Here is a 20,755-nt window from a genome sequence, read left to right on the forward strand (position 1 = left end):
CCGTCATAGAGACACAGCCAAATAAAGATAATTGCATAGTTTACGACTGATATAAGCCCTAGTTAGTTATAAATACGAGTTTTCCAATGTGATCAATATTCACTGACTAAGGAAGGCAACAGGTTATTTGTGGGTGCAATTATTTGCTGCCACCTTCACATACATGTTGTCATTTTCACCAGTTTAAAAATAAACCAAGCTGCAGGAGGAACACTGCACAATAACAAATAAACAGTGTAAACATTCTTGCATTGATTACAGCCTGAAACAGATGCAGCAGTTTGTACTTTCTCTCATATGTGCAGGGAGCCAAACATGGCTGAGGAGCCAACTTGTCCTCGAGCAGAAAAGATATTGAATATGATTCAAGAGAAGAAGCAGAGAGCTGCTCCATTTCTACATTCACTGCTGCTATGTCAGATTTCACAATGAGGATAAGAAATGTCAACTGTGCTGCAGAGGCAGATTCCAAAAAATTGTCCACAAGGGCTTTTTCTTTCGTCCCGCGTCCCCCTTAATAAGCAGAGAGGTGGTCCAAATGACTGAACAATACTCAGACCACATATGAGCAAGATCTCAGTCAAGTTCAAACGGAGGAACAACGTTTCTCCACGAGTGAATAAACATCAAGTCATTTTTAGACAGAACATTGTGAGATAAGTGGATTTTTTTCCTCGATGGCTTCAATAATTTGCCACAATAACTGGGGCTATCTAAGATATGTTCTGGTACTTATTAGGTATTTTATGCAAAAACAATTCAGCAAAAGCAAATAAATAAAAACTTTAATACCTGTATCCACTCCCTGATGGTGTCATCTGATGGCGTCCAGCCGTTATCTGGGTAGTTGAGGCGAGAGCGTTCGGGGGACCAGTTGGCGTTGTACTGGGATGAGGCCCTAATACGCTCTGAGGTAATGTCTCCTGACTCCATGCCTAGTGGCTCCATACAAGCAAACTCTGCAAAAATACAGCAGAACTTTGTTAACAAGAGTCCAAAATTATGTTTTGAATAACCCATTGCAGCTAAAAATGTGATCATGCTATTGTGCAAAGTCTGTTTAGGTTTCATAGATATATTGAAATAATTAAGTTGTTCTTCCCACAAATACCCCAGTTGGAATAAAGACATCACCATCTTTGTCTGAACACTAACATATTAAAGATACGTAATTGTGCTCTATGGTCTGTGAATGTTTTAAAATAGCAATGGACAAGAGGTTCATGTTCCTACACACGTCTCAGGGTGACAAGTTAAGTTTCTGCAGCAACTCAAGAGCTTTATCGACTCCACTTCACCAAACTTATGGCCCTGTCACAAGGGGAAATGTTTGTTATCAAAATTATACTAACTGCTGCTTTAATACAAGGCCATTTCACAGGTAGTTAACTGGGTGAACAGAATTTTGGTGTTTTGCTCTCCTCATTTTTGCTGCTAATGGCTGAATTTATCACCCTGCTCCAGAGCTCGCATTCTAAAAGAAACACCTCAAGTTAAAGTCATAAATCTGTGTGGGAAAATAGCTCGTTCTGTCTCCGACTCCAGCAGGAAAACAAGTGAGCAGTGTGAGCGGAGCGTTAACCAGACATTGTAAAGCGTCCGTCCCTGCACCCTGCTGGGCGGTCAGTCACAGCAGTAAACAGGTCACAGCCCCTGTGGTCGTACTGTAGTGTGGCGTTGGCCTTCGCTGAGGTTTAGAGTCGAGCTGCCACCCACAACAAAAAACTGCATATGGAATCAAATGTACAATACATTCACACTTCACAGTCACACACTTCCCATAAATGCAGACATTTGTGACTGAAGCCCACTGTAAACAAATCAGTCACTGGATTCTACAGAGACAGCCTGTACTGTAATAAATATGAAGAGAGCCTCAAACACTCTCAAAGCTGGAAACCAGCATTTTAACACATCCACTGCACATGTTGACGTTTTGACCTTGACAACGTGTGAAACTCGCCCGTGTTTTTCTCACCCTGACATTCAATAATGATCATAAATTATTGATTGGTTTTTCCTTTGTTTGATCAATTGTTTTGTTTGTAAAATATAAAAAGTTTTAAGCATCACAGCTTCTCACAGGGTGACACCAGAAACTGCCTTTATTTCTTCGATCGACAACCTGATACATCTGTAGTCAAACTATTACCAGTGTCAGTATTTTTCCTCTTTTCTGATATAAAGTCCTCACATTTGGATGCAGTTGACAGTCGTTTCCTTTGGATAAATAATGTAAATATGATAATAAATGTAGTAATCACTAATCCATGATTACTACCATTATTGCTTATAGTTTATTACAGCTTGAAGAAAGACTCAATTAGCTGATTGACAGGAAACTAGTTACATCAACTCAACAATGAGGATTTGCCGTTTGTCTTTGCAGCTAATTCTGGTAATTTTGACTTTTATCTGATCTAATGTAATTTCATGTGGATAATGCTGCTCAGTCTACAATGCCTCAGTGTTATGAAGCAATATTTGGACAAACTCAAAGTACACGTCTGCATCCCTGAGGAGCCAGTGTCCACTGTAACAGCAGGGGAGCCTGGGGATGAGAAGGACTGGGTGGGGCAAAAGGAAACGTGTGTGTGTGTGTGTGTGTGTGTGTGTGTGTGGGAGGGCTGTCTGGAGACACTGGGTCTGCCAGACTGACACAAACACACTTACATCATTCCAAGTCCCACAAATAAATTAAGGGGAAAGTTCCTTTGCGACACAACCAAGACGCTGCAGGAAGCTGGATTTTGTGCTCGTCATCAGTAATTGTTAACTTGACAATTTTCAGGCACAAATCTCCCAATTCTGAATTTTTCCCAGAGGTGGATTCTTGCCAGAAAAACTCAGGCTAAACAGTGAGACAGTCCAAAATACTCAGTATCACCCAGCTACGTTAGCTTGTCCCTAGAAATGATCCGGTTCCAGCTCTCTTCTGCACAAGCTTCTGTTTTGCACTTTGCTTATTTTTATTCCTGACACAACCTTCGTGGTGTGAAACCGGAGAAAAGACAATGTGATTTGGTTTGTCAAGAAGCTTTAATTCAATCTGCTGAGCTTAGCTGGGGGTCTGAAAGCAAGAATAACTGTGTGTGTTTGTGTGTTGCTTAGGCTAAGACAGACCTTTGTCTGTCATCACTGCAGCTCTCGGGCCTACCACAGACACTACCACACCTGGAGCCATATTTGATACATGTAGACTACATCCATGTTTTATCACATTGTCACGAACCCTCACCATCAATATCAGATAGCACACACACACACACACACACACACACACATGCACACAATCCAACAACACCCACATCTTCTGCCAATGGCAAAAACAAACAAGAGAAATGAAAAAAAAAACTGAAGATGATTACTGCAGCCCCTCTGGTGAAATGTGTGAGATTTACATCTAGAATTCATAAAGACTTTTCACGATGCAGCGAGCTATATAATCACTGAATGCTGTGTGGTTTCCCAAATTGGAGGTTAAATAAGCTTTAAAATATGCAGCTCTTGACCTGTAATGATGTAAAAAGGAGTAAAAAAACAGGCTTGGCATTCAAAAATATGCTGTTTGTGTGTTAAGAGGATATTTAAACCTAATTTTCTTAAGCCAACATGGACAAGAAATCCATAAAATGGTGAAAAAAAAAAAGACTAGTGCCAATTCTGGGAAACTTCTCTATTTATTATTGTGAGTTTGGCATTTTAAATAAAAGGAAAGATTTAAGCTGATGCTTTGGACTGTAAATGTTCAGATAAAAGAAAATCCTGACATAAACACCAAACACACACCCAGTGACCTGCTTTTAAATCTTTAAATATCAATTTAGAGCAACACAAATGTAGAACTTAGAGTTAATGTTTCCCCAGGAGCCGCTATGAGCCGCCATGGGACCTTACATAAACGCACCTCTGTACACACTCGCATTCCTTAACAAGGGTGACTGCGGTTGAGGTTACAAGAGTGCAGGAACCATACGGGCCAACATAACTCAAACCTCTACAGACTTTCCAACAAGGTCAAACAGTCAACTGATGCAGACACATGGCTTTTCTTTAAAGAACATGTGGAACTGAGCAAACACACAACAAGAAGTAGAAGCCGAGCTAAAACTGGGTGAGAGAAACTGATGATATCGGCCAAATGCTTTGTTCAACATTAAGATAAGAGAAGCAGGTCAAACTGATGGAAATGCAGCCTGTCGTTATCTCAATAAAAACCACATTTTAAATTCAAGGTCTTGGCTACAGGACGCGATTAAATTTACACTGTCATGTAGCTAAATTCAAGCTAAGTTAAAGCTGAATTGAATCAAGCTGCAGACGATTCATGCAGTTGGCTTCATTCTTCAGACGACGGCAGTAAAAATATTCCAGTAAGACGGACAAGATTGATTATCATGCTTCTCTATAGAATTTCTAGAAATTTCCTTTGGATTTATTTTACTGTCACCAAGTAGATATATACCAACAAGACTGGAGCTGTGGTTTCCAAACTGAGGGTTGGGACCCTCTATGTGGCCACAAGATAAATGTTGTGGGTTCTTTTATTCACATTTAAGCAGAACTAATGAATTCTTCTGATGGTTTGTTTAAGGGAATTTGAACAATCAACAGCAGCAATTAAAGCTTAAAGATTAGCTGATTAAATCATTAGCTGTGAGCAAGAAAATAATAATTTTGATAATGAACTGAAAAATGTCCTAGTGTCAGCTTCTAAAATGTTTAGCAGGATTTTAAATGTAGATGGACAAAAACTAATATGGAGATTACGGTTTACTGGCTGTTTACAGTTTGCTCAAAACAAACATTGATAGACGTGATAATTAGTTATTGCATTGTCAGTAGCAAACTGGGGTATCAAGTCTTTTCTTCGTCTTAAGAATTTCTCTTTTTTTCTCTAGTATTTTTTGATTCTGGGCAGCACGGTGGATGAGTGGTTAGCACTGTTGCCTCACAGCAAGAAGGTTCCTGGTTTGAAACCCATCAGGGGCCTTTCTGTGTGGAGTCTGCATGTTCTCCCTGTGCTTGTGTGGGTTTTCTCCAGGTACTCTGGTTTCCTCCCACAGTCCAAAAACATGTATGTCAGGTTGATTGGTGACTCTAAATTGCCCATAGGAGTGAGTGTGAGTGTGTGAGGTTGTTTGTCTCTATGTGGCCCTGTGATGGACTGGGGACCTGTCCAGGGTGGACCCCTGCCTTTCACCCAAAGAGAGCTGGGATAGGCTCCAGCAGATCCCCGTGACCCTGGTTAGGAATAAGGGGGTATAGAAAATGGATGGATGTTTTGATTCTATTTGAGGTAAATGAGATAAAAATATGCAGGAAATAAACTCTGGTCCGTCTTGTCTCCAGATGACACACACTACCCTCCACATCACACCCCCACCTCCTCCATTTGTCATCACTAATCCAGCTGCTCACCCTCATCTTCGTGTCCTGGGGGCAGACTTGGCTCCCGGATGGTGTAGTTGGCGGAGAATCCCTCTCTGGCGATGGCGTTGTCAGTGGTGATGATCATTGACAGGATGCCGGTGTAGGAGATCACACGGCCCGGGGACGTCTGGCCACAGTACCTGCCAATGTGGGGACCCACTGGGGGAAGGTGGAGAGAAAGGGTAAGAGAGAGGAAGGAAGAGGGATTCAAGAGGTTTTGAAGTGGGAAATAAGGAAGAGAAGACAAGAAGGAGAGATGAAGCCAGAAGGTGTGAAAGTAAAAGAAGCAAAGAGGAAAGTGATGGATGGAACAGAGGGAGGTGAAGAAAAAGAACATCAGTTCATTCAACACCTGCAGAGTCCTTTTATCATTCACTTGGCCTCACTGTCCTGGGAAATATTTCATTAAATCAAAACAGACAAGCTTAACATTTTATCTACACACACAGAACTTAAATCTACAAATGTCTGATTTTAGATTTACAGCAAAAAAAAAAGCCCAAAGGTCTGATTGAAAGCATCAGCGAGAGCAGCTGACCGCTGTCGTCTCTCACCCCTCATGACTGATGAGACACCTCTGAGACAGGTATAAAGGTGAGACGGGAGGTGGCAGAAACACTCATTTCCACAACTGCAGCGACGCTTGAGGCACAAGACCATCTCAGGTACAGCAAATAAAAAACGCTCTAACCCAAGACAGTGCAGAGAATATTTGTCGCCTTTCACATTCACAACTTTGAGTTCAGGTTTCAGACAGAAAAAAAAAAAAACTATTTTCATGACTCAGTAAAAGACTAACAGGTGTTAATGTCAGGTCAGAAAACTGGGAGCACCAAGTGATTATAGATACAAGACAACCAGTGTCTTCCTTCTGCCTCTCATGCTTTATTCTATTGATACTAACCATCCGGTTTTCATAACGATAGTATTTTCTGCATATCAGAATGAAGGAATAGTCTGTAGTCTGCAATGTGTTAATCATTTCCTGGAAAGACCTACAGTACGTGATTTGGTACAGATTACAGGGACCAGCTCAACCTAAACTTTGCCATTTATTGAACTGCATGTTTGCCTACAAACAAAGTCCACATTTCTGAAGTCCGAGTTATGCAAGTAAATCAAAAGCGTTTATTAACTGGAACTGCACCAATTCCCTCATAGTACTGGCCTCTATTTATCTATCCTATGCAGAGATTTACAAATTTATTGTATTGTGAAAGTTTTAAAAGGATTTTGTATTTATGGACCTAGAAAATAAAGAGTTACCAAAAATAATCCATCAGCTGCACAAGGAAAAAACTTTTTGAAGTGAAGAGAATGATCATAAGTTGAAGTGGCATATCGCTTTGATTACTCAGCGTGACAATGTACCATGTAAACATGAGAGGCACACGCTGAGGCGAACATCTACTGTGTGACAACGTGATTTTCTTATATGCAGCACACAGCGACAGACTGTCTCCTATCTAAACACTGACGTCCCTGCCTACCCACAGTTTGCTGCCCATTTCATCCTGTTCTTATCAGTGAGAAACAATGCCAGGCTCCTGCTGCCTCCTGTTTCGCAGAGATACTGTATCTGCAGCCTCTCGAGGACTCAAGGAGGGAATGTTCAGTCCAGAATAAAATCATACACATTACAAAAACGATACTTTTCTGACATTTTCCTTCAGCCTCGGAGGCTAAAGAACAAACTAAAAGCGCGATAGCTCAACTTCAGTAATCTGGTGGATTATGTTTATCAGTTAGTTTTATGCAACCAGTCCACAGTCTGTGATGGACTGTAGTTAGAATTTTCTCAGCCTTATCTGAGGAGCTGTGAAATGGTATTGCTGTAATGCGGTGTGTTGTTGCTGCAATCAGCTATAAAATGGAAAATCCTACAGGCAACACACACGGTGGCCTTCAGAGCTCAACGCACTGCACCGAAACCTAAGAAAACACAATTAAATTAAATCAAATCTTCAAAACAACTAAAGTGAGAAATCACAAGCAAATATAGTCAATCTGCAGAGTTGACAGCAGATATCAAAAGTTATTATCTGCATCATGTGATCTCAATGTGTTTCTTCAAGCTCGAGAAAACGCAAAAATGTGCCAGAATGAAAACTAAATTCTCCATTTCTAGCATTTATAAGGCCCATCTTTAAAAAAAAAAAATTACATTACTAAAAGTTCTAAACAAAATAATGCTTAATATTACTGAAAAGTGAAAACTGAAAAATGATGAGCCTCAGGTATGAGACTATAATCCTCATTATTCCCTCATTTGGAAGAAATGATTTACAGCTCTCAAAAGACGCACGTCCCTGCTGTGAGTGTTAGATGTCAGGTGCTAACATTTCCAACGCGTATGATGGGATGAAAAACTCCATTCTGGTCTTCACCTGCAGCAGAGATGCTGTGTTATCTGTCTGACACACATGTTCACTCAGCAAACACAGAGAAATACAGGCTTTACACACCAACGTAGTGCATGTACCACACAAAACTGCACATACACACACACACACACACACACACACACACACACACACACACAAACCATTTGAGAGGAAAAGTCCTGGCATGTTATGTATGCTGGCATGGCTTTAAAGTGTATGTCACTGTCTGTCTACCTGTGCCAGTCTTTGTGTCCCTCATATTCCCATGCCTGTCTCCTCCCTGGCAATAAGCAGCCAAGGCTTAGGGCACAGCAGTGAGTATTGTGGGCATCCTGGCAACCTACTCAGGCCTGTCCAAGATATGTAACTCTCACCATTATCTGCACGCTGAACAGCTAATTAGACGACAATGGAAGCTGAGAAACACTGTCCAAGTGAGGGGAGGAGTGTGAACAGAGGGTAGAGCAGGCTGCGTCTCCATCATTCACGTACAGAGAGCTGATTTTCTAAATGTGCTTGGTGAGCAAACAATGGGCAGGCTGTGAAGGAGTCTCTCTTTTCATTTACTTAGTCTCTGTCAGGGCATCCAGCCTACATGTGTGCACAGGACGCTGGGTATGGTACGGCAGAACCTACTGTAAACCAGTATCTCTATTTCTCTATGTTAAAGGCATTTTGGGGAATATGCTTGCTCTCTGGCTGGGAGACAGGCTTTATCAATTTAAAGGTGATCTGGTCAAAAACCATTTAAATTCTGCGATTAACAAACAGGAACAACCAATCAGGGCTAAGGTGGACAGAGTGCACTCAGCCAATCAGGACAGAGAAATGCTCTAAATGTTTTTAAAAAGAAATGATTCTGAAGATGCCAAGTAACTCACTGATGTGCTAACATTACTCTGAAAGGATTTATCCTTTAGCAGCTGATACATGCACAAAAATGTCTTTCCAAGAACAAAACAAATAGAAAACTAATAAAACTCTCAACTTCATATCTTTCTCTTGTCCTTATCAACCTGTTTTTTTGTCTCTGCTTTCTCCTTCGCCTCCATTGCTCAATCTGAGCCCGTCCCACCTGCAGGGAAACCATCCATCCTTTGTTCTCCTCCCTCCTCCCCTCCACCTCTTCACGTCTCTATCTCTGTTTTCTATCAACATCTGCAGGGAGAAGCCATGCCGAGCTCCTCTCATTCTTCTCTTCGCTGCTTCACATCTCCGCATATTTATCCTCCTCCAACCTTTCCTCCTCATCTGTTTCTCTGTCTACCTCCGCATCACATTTCGCCTGTTCTTCCCCTCCACCTGTGGAGATTTCTCCTTCAGTATTTTCAATATTCTTTTCTGGCTGACATTCCCTTTTTTCCTCTAACTTCTCGATCTGGGTAGTGCATCCATTTTTTATAGTTTCATGGCCTGGTTTTTACTTCAGCTTTAAGCTTCTTTCCAAGACACCGGTGAAAGCTGAAAAAGGACTTGACACCTGAAAAATTAAAAATTTGTCTTTAGCGAAGGGTGACTCCATTTTTTTCTTCTTGCCTTTTTTAAGCCTCGACTAAACAGCCCAATGTCCTTCCCATTTCTGATTTCTCTCTGCAGGAGCTAAATCCTCTACTCACCTGCAGGGAAGCCATCCCAGATCTCCAGCCAATCATACCGACAGAGGGCGCCCGGCGGCGGCTGGTTGTCAGGCTCCATGTCGAAGCTGTCGAACTCCACCACGATCTCCGACATCTTGGGGGCGAAGATCATAAAGGTGCAGTCCAGGTTGTTGGGATACTTCTCGGGGAAGCCCGGAGTCTTGATGACGCCCCGGGGAGCCGTGAAGTTCCTGGAACACTCGGGACCTGTGAGGAGAAAAGACACCGAATAGTTTTTAAAGTGTCAAGGCGTGTTTGGACATAGTGACTTATTCTCTGCTGGACGGAGGTGTGAACTGTCAGGGGTTAGTGGTCAGTGAAGGGTCACGACTTGTGTTACTATCATACTGAGACGTTTGAATTTCATTATTATTCTTACAAAATGTGACACTTTGAAACTGGAAACAACCGTTTCCAGGAAAATGTTCAAGATGTTAAGTGCCAAAGTAAAAAGCTTGAGGTATTAATAGCTGCACTATGCATCGTATTTAAATTCTAAATGTGGCAAAAAGTCACCTTGAGGAAACTTTTGTGCTGTTTGGCTTGACACAGTCTACTTTGTTCTCTGTATTTTAGATTTTTGACCTTTTCTGTCTTTACTGCAGCAAACAAAACAAAACAATGGTATATAGATATTTTGGAAATGCACATAACCTGAAGTACTTTCAGCTTTTGACCTTTCTGGGTGTCTAAATCTTTAGCAGCCTGAAACCACTTTTACAGCTCTGACCTCCTAATAATGTCTTTTTGAGTCTGAGGCCAGATGGGAACATTTCATAAGAAAATAGTTCTTTTAGACTTGAAAGTTCACTTTCTTCCAGTGTCTCTTCACTAGTTTTCACAAGGAACACGTGACAAAATAAGAACAAATAACTGGATCAAGATAATGCAGCTAAATGACCAAAACAAACAAACAGGCTAGTACAGGAAAATGCACTGCACCAGACAGCAGCGTCTTCTTAAGATGATCCAAAAACACGACCTTTGCTTTATTGACAGAACTAAAGTCATCTCATTCCAATCAGACGACCTCTGATGTGATTGGACCCCTCCCTGTCGGAGCCGCCTCTGACTGTGTTGTGACTGGGGTAGGGGGTTTGGCTGGTATTTATTGACTGTCCCAAACACTCAGGGCTGTTTACAGCGACTGATCATGGCCAACAATCACAACAGCACACACAGATACACTCTCAGACAGACAGACACAACCCTATTAGCTCATAAGACACATCCGAATGCACACACACGCTACCCTACATAATCAGTCAGGCGGAAGCTCATAATTTGTATGCAGCACGCAGTCAAATATCATCTCAGGCTAATATTCATAAATATCATACACAGCCCTGCTATTTTTCCTCTAATAAACTCTTTACTCTTTTGTTTGATTCTTACTGTTCCTCTTTCCCCCTTTCTGGTGTGTTAACATTTGCAGTTCTGACTGTGATACTTCATAACACTGGGTTTTAAACATGCTGCAAACAGTAAACAAAAACATTTTTTTTTACTTACGAGCACAGGAACCCACACAGTCTTATTGCCTGCTGTTATTTTCTACCCTCTGACAATGATGTTAACTGTAATTCATCACACCTTCATTCATGCATTGGCACCACCTTCCAGTGTTGAAACTGTCAGCTGTGTTGTGTTTACATATCTCCCTAATTAATATTCATCTCACTGTAGTGTAGTAGTGAGATGCTGCTCCACTACACTGTGGATTGCAAACTGTATATTTGTGTTCAAATATGGAGGCAGCACTTTTCTTCGAGATGAGTTTCAGATTTATTGTTTTTGTTGCAGTATTTCGTTTGCGGTATTTTTGCACACATCTCCATCAGCGTGCTGTTCTGTGCTTTCTACAGGAAATGTGTAATGGTCATGTGATCTAATGTTTTCAACTGGATGTATGTGTTGCCTTTACTTCCTGTTTTGGTTCTGCACATTGCCCTGATAAGGGTAAACTTTCTTTGCTTTGCTTACTTCTCTTTTTTTATTGCACATGTGATGCTAAGATGCAGAAGTATCTTAATTACTGGAGTGAATGTATTGATGTTTCATGTTTATAGTGCTCTTAAATATTTTCATGCCTAAGTCTGCTAAATAATGCAAGACTTTGATGCTATTTAAACCATTTTTTTTTGGCATTTAGGGACTTTGCTCATGATGTTACAGGCACAGAGATCCTATAAATATTTTGCTTCTCTAGAATTGCAGTTGCAGATAGTGATGCCCAAGGACAGTAAGTGTGAGATTGAGATGATCCCCTATAGCTGCATAAAACCCACATCAATCCTTGCAAGCAAGACATGTGCCTCAAAATTGTAGGATAGTAAAATAAAGCCTTTCCAATACAGAGAACTTGAAAATAAAATAAATTTTCCTCAGCAAGAACAACCGTGGCAGGAAAGACTCCTGCTAAAAGAGAGCAGCTAGCTAACCTGGCAGCTGTTATGTCATTGCTGTTATTTGTCCACAGTCACATCCAGGCAGTCAATACTGCTCATGCGTCGGCTCGCATCAGTCAGTCCGGCTGGCAGTTTGCACCCTGCTTGTCATAAAGTGACATGAGTCTGGTTACAAGACTGTGACTGATCTGAGAGAGGAAGACAACACAGGACCTGGACGTGGGTCAAGCATCCCTTGAAGGGACTAGTGTGTGTGTGTGTGTGTGTGTGTGTGTGTGTGTTTGCTGGGAGCTGGGAATTTCTCATGTTGCCAGGCCAGATGTGACCAGCATGTTATCTGGACATGCCTGCAAACATGAATCCGCACACACACACACGCACAGACACACACACACACACACACACACACACGTGGACACACATGCAGACACACACACTCCACTGGACCACTTGCTGTTGACACAGGTGGTGTCATGAAAAGGGCGACATGATGAATGATGTGGAAGGAGGAGTGGTGAAGGATGAGGCAGGCTTCGATCCTGCTCAGCTGGCAGACTTTGGAGTGTGTGTGTGTGTGTGTGTGTGTGTGTGTGTGAAGTGTGCAGATGGGTTAGTTGAATCTGGGTTGAGACATCTATGATGCTGTATGTCTATCAAGCTCAGAAATGAATGTGATTCAAGGGCAAAAACACTATAAAAACAGAGCGAGTAATGTTTTCATAGTGTTTTAATGTGAGAACTGACCCTCACAGGTCAGCAAAGGGTTTTGTTTTTTTCAGCTGGTTTATTTCAGCGATGTGTATGAAAGCAAGTGAACATACTTTGATCTGAAGACAGGCCAGAAAACATCAACAACAATGCAGACTGCAAATAAGCCACTGCTCCAACAAACGCTAAAACAAATAATGTATAAACTAGAAGGAATCCAGAGTTGGGACATCAAATGTTATCAAACCTGAAACTGTGAACTAAATTTAATTTTAACTGAAATTAAATGTCACCTGTTCAAAATCTATAACCTGTATGTTAGAGTGTTTGGCCATCGATGTGTGTGTGTGTGTGTGTGTGTGTGTGTGTATGCACCGTCACCAACATGGGGGCACATATTCTCATTTCTCATTGGCTCATCTGTTCATCCATCTTTTTGTTTCTATCATCTTCTTTATCAACAACCCTTCAATCAACTGTGGCTTAAAGTCAGTGCAGAACCCCCCCCCCCACGTCTCCCCCACAGAAACATGTGTTTCTGGTTTGAATACCCTGAAATAAGATGAGAGTGAGGAGGCAGGACCCTGACGAGGCTGTCATTTATAAATAATGTGTCTCCTGTGGTCAGCAGAGGGTGGAGTGTGTGTTATGAGAGACGCATGTGTCTCAGTTCTATGCTCATTGATTCAGAGATTTAGCCGTCTTTGCCAACACTGTCTTTAAGCTTGTCATCTGAGAAAGAGCTGCAGCTTTTTGTGGCATCTTCTCATTGTAATGACACATGTGGGAGAAAACAATAGGCAGCAGGGAGAAAACAGGACACGACTTTAAAATCTATAACGCCAACTCCTTCTCAGACCATTTACAGCCTCCAATTCAACAACACAGAGGACATACATGACTATGGTCCTGATGGTAACAGGCACCAGAAATGAGCCTTGAAAGACCCGAGACAACAGTTTCCAGTCAAAGTCAGAGGCTGCGTGTCCGACCGTCCACCCTGACCCCCTCACAAAGAGGTTTAGTGATGCTACAGCAACATCATGCCACTGAGAGAACACCACATAACCACGAGGCTTTTATCAGCAGCAAAATATAAATGCAGGTTAAAAAAAGCAGAGCTCAAAGGACAAAAGCAGAGAACAATTGGCCTGTAAAGCCTGTTTGTAACCAGAGCAGCAGCTCCATTTGCAGCAAGTTTCAATATGCTGCTCTGACTGTAATGGATTTTAAATGTGGCAAGAAGGAAGGCAGCAACATGGCAGGGGGATTACCTGAGTGAGTGCAAGTGCTGTTTTTAACTTGTTAGAGGGTAGAGGCCCCTCTAACACACACACACACACACACACACATACACATACACACACTGTCCTAGTTTCTGAGTCCCTCTTCTATGCCACTGCATCCATCTCATCTGCAGGTCACCCCTGTTGCCTCCAAGGACAAACAGCCCATTAGCTAAATGGGCCTGGGGTCCTATGCACCTCTCTGTTGTACGCACAGGAAACCAGGAATACACAATCAATCCCAAAGACAGAAAGATATAGGCACGTCTCCAAACAAAGACAGGCAGCTGAACAGAAAATCTACATTATGTGAAAACACAAAAAGGCTGATAACCATATTCTCTCTCTCTCTCTCTCTCTCACACACACACACACACACACACACACACACACACACACACACACACACACACACACACACACACACACACACACACACACACACACACACACACACACACACACACACACACACACACACACAAGTAGAAATTTCCCAGCCCGCTCTGAGGCATCCGTCCTGAAGCTGAACAGTAACCGGCAGAGAGCAGCGGCCGGATGAGCTGAACAACAACAGGAAAAACTTTGCTTTGCTTTCCTGGCAAAAACAGGGAGGGTGAGCATCAGCGTGCACAAAGTCACAGACCTGACATCTTCTATACTGAGCATACCCTGCAGGTTCAGACCAGCTGACCTGGCAACATATGATAAACTAACAATCATTTTATTCGTCCACAAACTGTATAAATACAAGACAGAGCAGGGAATGATTTAGAGCAGATTTCAGATTTTGCTATGAAATATCTTTGCTTAGCTCAGGCTTGGATCACATCACATAATCCCCATCAAATGCCTTAAATAAAAATGTGTGGCTTTTGTAATCTGAATGAACGTTTAGGCATTTAAATGACATTAAATCACATTCAGGCCTCCAAATGATTATTTATTGTTATTTTATTAGACCTTCAAAATCTGTGAGCTTCTTGTCAACTTTCACATTCCCCTTCACCACCATCATAAGTGTCTATTTCAACTAAAAATGACACAAGGTTGGACTTTTCTTTTTTAAAATAAATGACGAGAAGGCCCTAACCCTAATATGAATCCCCACTGAATCATTTTTTTTAGAGATCAAGAAGTTGAAACATAAATCATCAGAAATCTCGTTCAAGCTACAAGTTTAAAAAACCTAAATGAAAAATCTTCAGCACCAGAAGTCCTTTGAGCTGATACTTTGCTGACCTACTTTAAAGATTTATTACACTGACTTTCTAATAACATGCTGTCATTCATCAGTCACGGCTCCACTTTGCACCCTGAAATTAAAGTCGATACAAGCAGATTTAAAAGTTCTGGTATCAGAAGTAGGACCGTACTTCGTAGTTTCGAGAACAGACGGCTCTGAGTACAGCGAGTGCGGAGCCTGGGGGAGCTCCAGTGTAAATTGGGCCCCTAACCCTGCTCATGTTACTGCCTTACTCCTCTTTTAAGCACAAAAGAGCAGTTATATATCTATTTTTTATTGTGTAATACAGAACTTTTCAGCCTAGCCCCACCTGGGAATTGTTATTTCTGGACCTTGTGAATGGTTATTGCTCTTTGGGGAGCAAACAAGAATCTTATGTAAACACATTTCCTATATACCTGATTTATCTCTGGTCCCCACTAGTGGAAACTGAAGTGGTCACGGGAGACTCGCCGTTTTGGCAGCTACTCAAGTGGACCCAAGAGGAAAGCGCAAATACAAATGTAGGACATGGGAGCAAGGTTCCTTCCTTGGCAGGGAGTGTTTATGTAGGTCTGTCCTGCTAGCATCCTGCCCCTGCTGGGACTCACTGTTCCTTCAGTGGAATTCTGGGTTATGGAGTTTATGTGGCCTGTAGCTTAGAGGTCAGTGTATTGGAGGTTCATCGTTGTTTGCACAACCCTGGGACAGGAGTTTGGCAGCGATTTTAAATGCTAGATTCACTCTCAAAGGTTATTTTAGGGCACTAGGTATTAGATTCATTTTTGTGATGTGGGAGTGTTTATGGCCTTTCTAATCAATGCTTTATTGCCACTTTAAGATTTGTTTTGGTCATTTTATGAAGCAGAAACTAAACAGAATATTACGACAAGAAAAAGGAAGCAGAAGAATTAAGGAACCATAGTCTATAGTCCAACCAGACGGCCTTGCTATATTGAAATAGAGGAATATACAGAAGAATATATATAAATACAGTCAGCAGCAAACAGAAACTGTACCAGAACACATCTTAATATTGTTCTGTGCTGTCCTGACCTGCTTGATAAGCTGCTTCAGACTTAGAGTACATACACTAACTTGCAGTTCTCCACCTGCTCCACTCTCCTAAGCCTTTATGACCAAGGGTTTGGCCGCTGCGGCTCTTTACATTAATCCATGACAACATGGTTTGTTTTGATGAGTAGTTGGCTCTGCCTGTCCTCTGTTTAGCAGTTGCCATGTTCCCAAATCTCTCACTATTCACTGAAGGCTGAAACTCTGACAGTGAGACGCTGGTTAAGCTATGGTAAGCTGAATTTTCCTATAAGCCTTTTTAACTTGTTAATATCCTTTGCTGCCCTTCAGCGGCTGCTCCTGAAATATCTAACATTACTTTTCATCATCTAATGGAGCAGGGTGATGAATAACGTTGACCCAAAAGCTACAGAACAAACCAGAGTCATGTGGAAACCTGGCAACACTACAAGTGAATTTAAATTGGCTGTTTTCCATAAGTCCATTTATCACATTCAGTGGAATGTATGGAAAACAGCAGAGCAATTTCAGCTCTGGTCTTCTTTAGTTTAGGGTTTTAACTGATGCTGTTGTCTAATACAAGCAGCTACAACAAGGACGTTTCAACAGTGAAATGATGAGCCCGCAGAACCCACCTGCCTTGAAGACCTCATAGCGAACAGAGAATCCAGCCCCGTGGGTCTCATAGTCAGAGACGAACTTGATGACGAGCTGCCTGCCGCTGGAGATGATCGGAGATGGTGCGATCTTCCCGCAAAACTTTCCCAACGTGGGCGAATGTTCATCCTCGCCGTTGAAAACCTCCACGTAGTCGTACCTGTAAGAGGTCAGAGGAGACAGAGGATGTCTCAGCTGCTGCACTGACAGGCCATTGTTTTTAAAATCCAGCTCCCAACTTTATTCAGTTTTTCAATTCAATTCAATTTATTTTATTTGTATAGAGCCAAATCACATTAAACAAAACCTAACACTCCTACATGTTTTTCTTAGACTGACTACTCTGACTGTGATTGAATTGAAGAGTTTTCCCAAATACCAGTCTGCTCAGCTGATTGAGCGTTTCGTCTGCTTGTCCTTTTCTAAAGCTGCTGGGACCTTAGATCACGACAGCTGTCAAAAAGTGAGTGATGGAAGATTTCCATGTTGCAGGAGAAAAATGTTGCATTTCACAGCAAAGAGATTTCTCAGAGACAGCAGCTGTATAGTCAGTTATTTAAAGCATGTTGGTGGATTGGCAACATCTACTAGTCTGTCTAACTTCGCACATCATATTTTCTCACCTGATTACGGTATCACAGACATGTGAGGCACCTTGACTCCAAAAAATATCATTCAGAGTGCCAGGAACATGTGAATGTGGGTTATCACAAAAATGAATAACCCCCCAAGTTTGATGTTTGACTACATACAATATTTTGTTCCATAAACCCACTGGTCTACATCTGAAATTTAAAAAACAAAAACACATGTGCATGCTTCAGCTGATAAGAATACATCGGCTCTGTCTCACGTATGTGGGACACAAAGAAAAAAAGTACAGCAGATTTGGGAAAGTGTGATATGTGATTCTTGGCCTGAGAGAAGCAGAGAGGGAGGGAGGCTGTGAAACAGAAATAAGAACACATGTTGCTGTAAAGCACTGGGAGGTTCTGTGGATCCCACTGACTGCACTCAAAGACTTCATCGAACTCAGTGTGGACCTCCCACCACCTTTGCAGCACCTCATCCTTCACCAGACGACACCCGTCTGTCCACCCACTGTCACAACATCTCAAGTACGTCTGAGTGTGTGCTCAGCGTGTGTGTTTTGTACATGGAAGTGCTTGCTGTTTGGGTGGGAGTGAATGTGTAGTGGCTCCTGTGCGGCATGATTCTAAGTGCAACAGTAACTCAGAAGTGTGTGTGTGTGTGTGTGTGTGTGTGTGTGTGTGTGTGTGTTTCTATCTACATGTATATGTAAGTGTGTTTGTGTTCTCTACCCTCAGGAACCAAAGGTGAGCAGGAAAAACAGCTTTCATTTGTCTGCATTTAACACTGGAACAATCCTTTTTACCTTTGTATCTATACAATACCTGCACACTTATGAGAGAGCTGAGCAGTTCAACCAAATAGTCTCACTGTTGGATCATTGTGCTTTAATAGTTACACCAGTGTAGGACTGAAACTCTCCAGCATTTCATAGAAAATAAACCAAAGATGTTATGAGTCAAAGTTTAGTCTTGATCATGTCAACAACAGTTGACTTAAGGGGCCCCAGATCAGCCCGTAAATAAACCTGGAGTTGAAACTATTCTGCCCATTGTTTTCTCTACTCTTTCCCGTCTTCTAAATAATGTTATGACCCCTGAGATTTAACTCACAAACCCTGGAGTCTCAATTTCCAGGTTTTGAACTGCACTTGAATAGAAGGTTGAAACACAGCAACACTGAAAAACTTACAAAACTGGTGCAACAACAGTGGGTTTTAAATTTCTGTCAGCATTCTAGCATTTCTCTGCAGGTTTTTCCACACAGGCTGTATTTCCAGTTATTTCTAGCAAATTTCGGTTTCAAACGGTTTCAAACCTACTCTGTGTATTAATGATCAACACAGACACATAGACACAGTTTTTCCTCTGAGCTTCAACAGACCAGAGTACAATACAGGGACAGAAACATGTGCTTTGAGTCTGTTATAAAACATTTGCTTTTTGTCAAGTACAATAAGCCACAGCTGAATGCCTCAGCTTTAGGGTCGATATTCAGGCCTGGCAGAAAGTAACTCTGTGAATCGTAGGATATAAATGGGAAGTAGCAGCTGACATGGCTGACTGAGGGAAAATGGCTGCAACAAGAAGTCGATTTGAAAATTTACTGCAAAATCATTCCTGCTAGTGAAAATTACACACTCATGATAAGCAGATATGCACATCACACAAGCTACATGCGATATATTTCCCTGTAACATTTCTGTAAACTCTGTGACCAGTTGCTCGCATCCCCTGCACATTACATATTTATTTTATAAACTTTTAGTCCTGGTCACAAATATCAGACATCATAACTGACATTAGTGGGGGGTCTAAGATCAGACTGTGAAGTTTCCTAACTGACCATCAGCCCTGGGTCCGTTGCAGACGTCCCTGCTGACTGTGAGGCTGGGAAAGCCCAGTGAAAATCACCTCCATAAAGTCTTTTGTCTTTTTATTATTGCTATACTCTCTGAAAGCTGCATATTATCCGGGACTTGCACTATGATTTAACAAGACTCCTCCTCTCACAGCAGCTGTGGAAACGACTTTGCCTGGTTAGTAGCTGAGCAGTGAAGTAGAACAACAGAGGACCTGGACCTGATTGCCCATATCAGGTAGTCGTGTCCTTGAGCCAGACAGAAAATCCATACAAGCTTTGGAGTCTGTTTTGAAGTCAATCTGACCTCTGACCTGCCTGTCAAGGCAACTCTCCCTAAGGAAGCTGGATAGAGTATTAAAGTATTCCTGGCTAGTCAGCAGTAGAAGCTCTCAGATTTGGAATCTCAGGAATGAATGTCTAATGAGATGCTTCCTCATGAAAATACAGGTTCAACAACAGGCTTCCTGCCCCAGCCAGATAATGAACCGTGCCAGGGTTAATGTATTTGCTACAGCTGAACCAGAAGAGACAACAGCACCTATAGTGTTCCCACAGAAACTTCATCAGCAGATTTGGACTGAAACTCAGCTAGACAGCCAGCTTGTCTCAGACTCAAGGAATTCAACAGGCTAACAACGTTAGCGTGCAGACAGAACGTTTGTTATGTGGCGGTTTTCAAAGACTCTCTTTGTGAGATAATGAGCTGGGACAGACATGGAAAATTTGTTTTCTCGCTGCCAAATCTTCTATAGAGATCAAAGATTTACAGGTTTTGGTCTCTATATGTTAACAATGGACATATGGTGGAACAGCTAGACAGCCTGAGCTACAATATGTCACCACCACAGAGTATTTTTCCAGATTTACTAGTAATCGATCTTGTAAATCAAAATGGAGATTTTTATGCTCAGTGTGCTGACCTGATTGCCTTATGCTGCCTTTAGACATTTGGGAATTTTTTAGAAGATTAAATTTAAAAACATGTTTTTTTTTTTTACACAGTGGGGCTGCAGAGAGGACACATGGTGTGTGATATGAAAAAGGTCCCTGGCCTGCATTGAACTATATGTGATACTTTATTGTCGGTGCCTTTGGAGACAAACAATATTAATACAAAATCACCACCAGCAGCAAAATCAGGAGCAACGTCCAAACTGACAGTCGGTCCTGCCTGTGTACAAACATCCCTGTTGTAAACACAAGTTCAAGTCACTTACTTTGACAAATCTCACCATGCATATCACTGTAACAGCACACATGGATGTGAACTAGACTGGTAAATGATATAAACGGTGGTTAAGTTCCCACAGTGTCAAACGTACAGTGATTCACATTATGTATCTGCAGAGCTGACTGCTCAGGGCATAAACAATGTGTTCAGTGTTTAACCCTCTCAGTCTTATTCCTCATGTGTTCTTCTGGTGGCTTTACATGCTCAGTAGGAAATGGACTTAAGTGCTCATTTGTAACGACACTGATGTTTAGGTGATGGCATTTATATTCACAGCATCAAACTTCTACTTCGCTC

General features: G+C 41.8%; 1 protein-coding gene across 3 annotated transcripts in view; it reads right to left on the reverse strand.

Annotated features, from left to right (window-relative positions):
- The window catches only part of LOC113134019 (neuropilin-1a-like), a 64,317-nt gene that overhangs the window by 28,422 nt on the left and 15,140 nt on the right, over positions 1-20,755 (reverse strand). For all 3 annotated transcript variants that reach the window (XM_026313194.2, XM_026313192.2, XM_026313193.2), the window contains exons 3-6: positions 16,752-16,933; positions 9,434-9,661; positions 5,422-5,592; positions 793-959 (exon numbers count right to left, since the gene is read on the reverse strand). In XM_026313194.2, the coding sequence (XP_026168979.1) occupies positions 793-959; positions 5,422-5,592; positions 9,434-9,661; positions 16,752-16,933 (748 nt within the window). The remainder of the gene's footprint in view (positions 1-792; positions 960-5,421; positions 5,593-9,433; positions 9,662-16,751; positions 16,934-20,755) is intronic.

This window comes from Mastacembelus armatus, chromosome 17 (genome assembly GCF_900324485.2).
Source record: "Mastacembelus armatus chromosome 17, fMasArm1.2, whole genome shotgun sequence".
Taxonomy (NCBI): Eukaryota; Metazoa; Chordata; class Actinopteri; order Synbranchiformes; family Mastacembelidae; genus Mastacembelus; species Mastacembelus armatus.